General features: G+C 37.0%; 1 protein-coding gene across 1 annotated transcript in view; it reads left to right on the top strand.

The window, feature by feature from the left end:
- Positions 1 to 5600, top strand: part of sptbn1 (spectrin, beta, non-erythrocytic 1) — a 114124-nt gene that overhangs the window by 99874 nt on the left and 8650 nt on the right. Inside the window, 5 exon segments of the mRNA XM_016240805.1 lie at positions 2 to 214; positions 1482 to 1726; positions 4160 to 4298; positions 4392 to 4476; positions 5346 to 5542. Of these exon segments, the coding sequence (XP_016096291.1) occupies positions 2 to 214; positions 1482 to 1726; positions 4160 to 4298; positions 4392 to 4476; positions 5346 to 5542 (879 nt within the window).

Raw genomic sequence — 5600 nt, 5'->3', positions numbered from 1 at the left:
CGATCTGCTGGAGCTCATCGACACACGCACGCAGATTCTTGCCGCGTCCTACGAGCTGCACAAGTTCTACCACGACGCCAAGGAGATTCTGGGCCGCATCCTGGACAAGCACAAGAAGCTTCCAGAAGAGCTGGGCCGAGACCAGAACACGGTGGAAACCTTGCAGAGGATGCACACCACGTTTGAACACGACATTCAAGCTCTCGGGACGCAGGTGCGTCGCTCAGATCCAGAAACACACACAGATACAGATAAACATCATAAACCAGATCAAAAATGATTATATCTCAGTCGTTTTCATCCTTTTGACACATTTGATTTATAATAATATTTATGCGTTTGCTCTGCAGTGGCTTATGATTAAATATGATTAAATCAGCTTTATTGTCACTGTTCAGAACATAAGTACGAGACAATTATGCATAATAATAAACACGTATATAAACCGTAAAATAAATATGTTCTAAAATATGAAAATTAATATATTCCAAAAAAATTAAAATATAATGCTGATATATAAAAATATATCATGTACAGTTTGGAATAATTAAGATTTTTCTGGCAGTAGTCTCTTATGCTCATCAAGGCTGCATTTATTTGATCAACAATACAGTGAAAATAAATTTAATTTCAATATATATTATAATAGAAAATACTTTCAAACTGTAATAATATTTTGCAATCTTACTGTTGTTAATGTATTTTTTATCTATTTTTTTACTTTCAAAAAACAAAATTATTCAAAAATCTTATAGAATTACACGCATATATATAATTTTTTTGAGTAATTCAGAATGTTTAAATATTTATATACATTTTTAATTAATTATATATATATATATAGAGAGAGAGAGAGAGAGAGAGAAATGATTAATTAGTTAATAATTATTTATAGATTAATTAGATTGTTTTAAATATTTATATATATATATAAATATAATAATAAAAATCATTATATTTAATATTTTTATAAATAATATAATAATAATATTATTATTTTAAATAATAATAATATTAATATTCTATAACTTAAATCGATTTATTAAATATATATTTTATATTTAAATATAATTTATAATAAAAAAAACTGCAGTGAATAGCATAAAAACATCTGATTGGTTGAGAAGTTGGACATGCTCTCCTCAGTAAAGCCCTTTCTCAAATGCCACAGTGTGAATTTGTCCCACAGCCTTCTTCTGTGCATCATTAATCTCTGAAGGTGAACATCATGCATTACGAGACTAATATTGCACAACAGAGAAGTAAATTAACCGGTTTTATTGGCTAAATGCACTGTCCAGGACTCTTCACTTAATTAATGGGTCTTAAAATGTCATGGTTTTTGAAATCTCACAATTTGTCTTGCACTAAATGAGTCCTTTAAGCGTCAAATGCTGCATATTCAGCGTTTCTCTCCCACATCTCACTGAAGCTCATAAGGAGCTGTTGTACTCACTGCTGTCCCCTGCTGGTGTGCTCAGGTCAGGCAGCTGCAGGAGGACGCCGTGCGCCTGCAGTCAGCGTATGCTGGAGACAAAGCGGACGACATCCAGCGGCGTGAGGGAGAGGTGCTGGAGGCCTGGAGGAGTCTGCTGGAGGCCTGTGAGGGCCGAAGGGCCCGACTACTCGACACCGGAGACAAGTTCCGCTTCTTCAGTATGGTGCGGGACCTCATGCTCTGGATGGAGGACGTCATCCGCCTCATCGAGACGCAGGAGAAGCCCAGGTGTGTGATTCTGACCTGGCTTTGCTTTAGGAGACATTATTGCTGAAAATGTGCCTGAACTTTAGTTAAATGCGACAACCTCTGTCTTTGAAAGGGAAATGGTTCATAAAGAAATCAAATAAATAGTTATAATTTTTTTTTCACTACTATAATGTCCAAAGTTGTACTTCAGTGCTATAGAGTGATATAGCTCAAATTATATCTGTCTTTTTCATTATTTTATATTGGCTCTTCTGTGTCTTAAAATAGGATTTTTACAAATGTTTTCAGTTTATAGATTAAATCAGTCCATTTTATTTTAATTGTGCAGAATACAAATTAAGTATATAATAATAATAAATAATAATAAAGATATATTCTAAAATATAAAAAAAAAATAATGCTGATATAACTGTAAATTAAATAAATAAATACATTTTTACTATTAAAATAATTTTAAAAATATAAATAAAATGTCAAACTGTATTTCAGTGTTAGGTGACACTTTGATGTATATCTCAATATTTATGCTTTACAGTGACATAAATATGGATTTTTTTGTATTCATAATATTCATAATATTTTTTATTGTTAAAATCATTATAATAATCAGGACTGGGTGATATAGCTAAAAATGATCTTAAACTTTTTCACCTTTTTTTACACTTTGATTTATATAACAGTCATGCAATATTTATGCAGTGAAGTAAATATGGGATTTAAACAATATAAATTGTTGACATTTTTGCAGATTTATTAAAAAAGAAAAACTGAAATATCACGTGGTCCTAAGTATTCAGACCCTTTGCTGTGACACTCATATATTTAACTCAGGTGCTGTCTATTTCTTCTGATCATCCTTGAGATGGTTCTACACCTTCATTTGAGTCTAGCTGTGTTTGATTATACTGATTGGACTTGATTTGGAAAGCCACACACCTGTCTATATAAGACCTTACATCTCACAGTGCATGTCAGAGCAAATGAGAATTATGAGGTCAAAGGAACTGCCTGAAGAGCTCAGAGACAGAATTGTGGCAAGGCACAGATCTGGCCAAGGTTACAAAAAAATTTCTGCTGCACTTAAGGTTCCCAAGAGCACAGTGGCCTCCATTCCTTAAATGGAAGACGTTTGGGATGACCAGAACCCTTCCTAGAGCTGGCTGTCCGGCCAAACTGAGCTATCGGGGGGGAAGAGCCTTGGTGAGAGAGGTAAAGAAGAACCCAAAGATCACTGTGGCTGAGCTCCAGAGATGCAGTCGGGAGATGGGAGAAAGTTGTAGAAAGTCAACCATCACTGCAGCCCTCCACCAGTCGGGGCTTTATGGCAGAGTGGCCCGATGGAAGCCTCTCCTCAGTGCAAGACACATGAAAGTCCGCATGGAGGACTCCAAGATGGTGAGAAATAAGATTCTCTGGTCTGATGAGACCCAGATAGAACTTTTTGGCCTTAATTCTAAGCGGTATGTGTGGAGAAAACCAGGCACTGCTCATCACCTGTCCAATACAGTCCCAACAGTGAAGCATGGTGGTGGCAGCATCATGCTGTGGGGGTGTTTTTCAGCTGCAGGGACAGGATGACTGGTTGCAATCGAGGGAAAGATGAATGTGGCCAAGTACAGGGATATCCTGGACGAAAACCTTCTCCAGAGTGCTCAGGACCTCAGACTGGGCCGAAGGTTTACCTTCCAACAAGACAATGACCCTACGCACACAGCTAAAATAACGAAGGAGTGGCTTCCCAACAACTCTGTGACTGTTCTTGAATAGTCCAGCCAGAGCCCTGACTTAAACCCAATTGAGCATCTCTGGAGAGACCTAAAAATGGCTGTTCACCAACGTTTACCATCCAACCTGACCGAACTGGAGAGGATCTGCAAGGAGGGATGGCAGAGGATCCCCAAATCCAGGTGTGACAAACTTGTTGCATCTTTCCCAAAAAGACTCATGGCTGTATTAGATCAAAAGGGTGCTTCTACTAAATACTGAGCAAAGGGTCTGAATACTTAGGACCATGTGATATTTCAGTTTTTCTTTTTTAATAAATCTGCAAAAATGTCAACAATGCTGTGTTTTTCTGTCAATATGGGGTGCTGTGTGTACATTAATGAGGAACCTAAATGATTTTAGCAAATGGCTGCAATATAACAAAGAGTGAAAAATGTAAGGGGGTCTGAATACTTTCCGTACCCACTGTATATATATATATATACTTTTGTACTTTATGCAGGCACAATAGGAATCATATTTGACTACAGTTAATAACAGTAGAAGTAAAGGGAAAGTTTTAGATAGCTAGGTAAACGTTTGTGTGTATGTATACTTCCTATATTTGTTTCTGTTCACAGTGTGCTGTTAGTATGTGTTGAACAGAATGATGGAGGTGTGTTGTGTGTGTAGATGATCCAGATCAGTCTGAAGCTATTCATCTCTTTTCTTTCTGCTGTTCTTCAGAGACGTGTCGTCTGTCGAGCTTCTCATGAACAACCACCAGGGTATCAAGGCTGAAATCGATGCCCGCAACGACAGTTTCACGGCCTGCATCGAGCTGGGCAAATCTCTCCTGGCACGGAAACACTATGCATCAGAGGAGGTGGGTACCATCCGCAGGACAGACGAAGAGGTTCAAGAAAAGAACCGTCTTTACACCGATCCAGTCCTTCATGTCCGCTTACCTCTCCCACAGATCAAAGAGAAGTTGTTGCAGTTGACGGATAAGAGGAAAGATATGATTGACAAGTGGGAGGACAGATGGGAGTGGCTTAGACTGAGTGAGTATGATAGGAAATATCTGTGTAATAATATGTGTTTTCTCCGCTTTTTAAAGATTTGGATAAAAATAATATACATTTTTTATATGAATAATATTTGTATACATACATATATATTAAATGTATTATGTTAGTAAAATATGCATGCATGCATTAATACAGAAAAACAGTAGTATTCAGCAAGGATGTTAAATTGATTAAAAGTGATAGTAAAGACTTAAAATGTTATAAAATATATCTTTTTTTTTTTAACAACATTTTAATCATCAAAAAATCCTGAAAAAGTATCACAGGTTATAAAATTAATATGAAGCAGCACAACTGTTTCTAACATTGATAATAAATCAACATTAGAATAATTTCTGAAGATCATGTGACACTGAAGACTGGAATAATGATGCTGAAAATGCAGCTTTGATCACAGGAATAAATTACATTTTAAAGTATATTAAAATAGAAAATCATTATTTTAGATTGCAATAATTTTTCACAATATTGCCATTTTTTTCTGTATTTCTGATCAAATAAATGCAGCTTTGATGAGCATAAGCGACTTCTTTCAAAAACATTAAAAATAGTAATGTTTCCAAACTTTTGATCAGAACTGTGTAAGTAAAAATATACAAAATTTAAAATTAAATGTTGTTGAAATAAAAAGGTTAGGAATCATATTTGTTTCAAGTGCTTTGTATTGGGGGTGGGGGGCCTCCAAATGTCTAGAACCGGCCCGGTCTCCTCCCACGATGCTTAGCAGCTCTGATAGAGTTATTTCTGACCTTATAATGGGAAGTGTGTAATAGGATGTGGGCAGCTTGATCTTTAAATCATTGACACTGACTTCCCCTTTCACATTGCCTGTGTTTGTGCAGTTTTGGAAGTGCACCAGTTTTCACGTGACGCCGGCGTGGCAGAGGCGTGGCTGCTGGGACAGGAGCCGTACCTGTCCGGCAGAGAGATGGGACAGAGTGTGGACGAGGTGGAGAAGCTGATCAAACGTCACGAAGCCTTCGAGAAATCAGCCGCTACTTGGGAGGAACGCTTCTCAGCTTTGGAGCGACTGACCACGGTAAGAGAGAGAGAGAGAGAGAGAGAGAGAGAGTGTGAGAGAGAGAGAGGGAGAGGGT

Source organism: Sinocyclocheilus grahami, unplaced genomic scaffold, assembly GCF_001515645.1.
Source record: "Sinocyclocheilus grahami isolate Dianchi unplaced genomic scaffold, SAMN03320097.WGS_v1.1 scaffold601.1, whole genome shotgun sequence".
NCBI classification, from domain to species: Eukaryota; Metazoa; Chordata; class Actinopteri; order Cypriniformes; family Cyprinidae; genus Sinocyclocheilus; species Sinocyclocheilus grahami.
The sequence above is the reverse complement of the archived record's forward strand: the minus strand, read 5'-3'. Positions and strand labels throughout refer to the sequence as shown.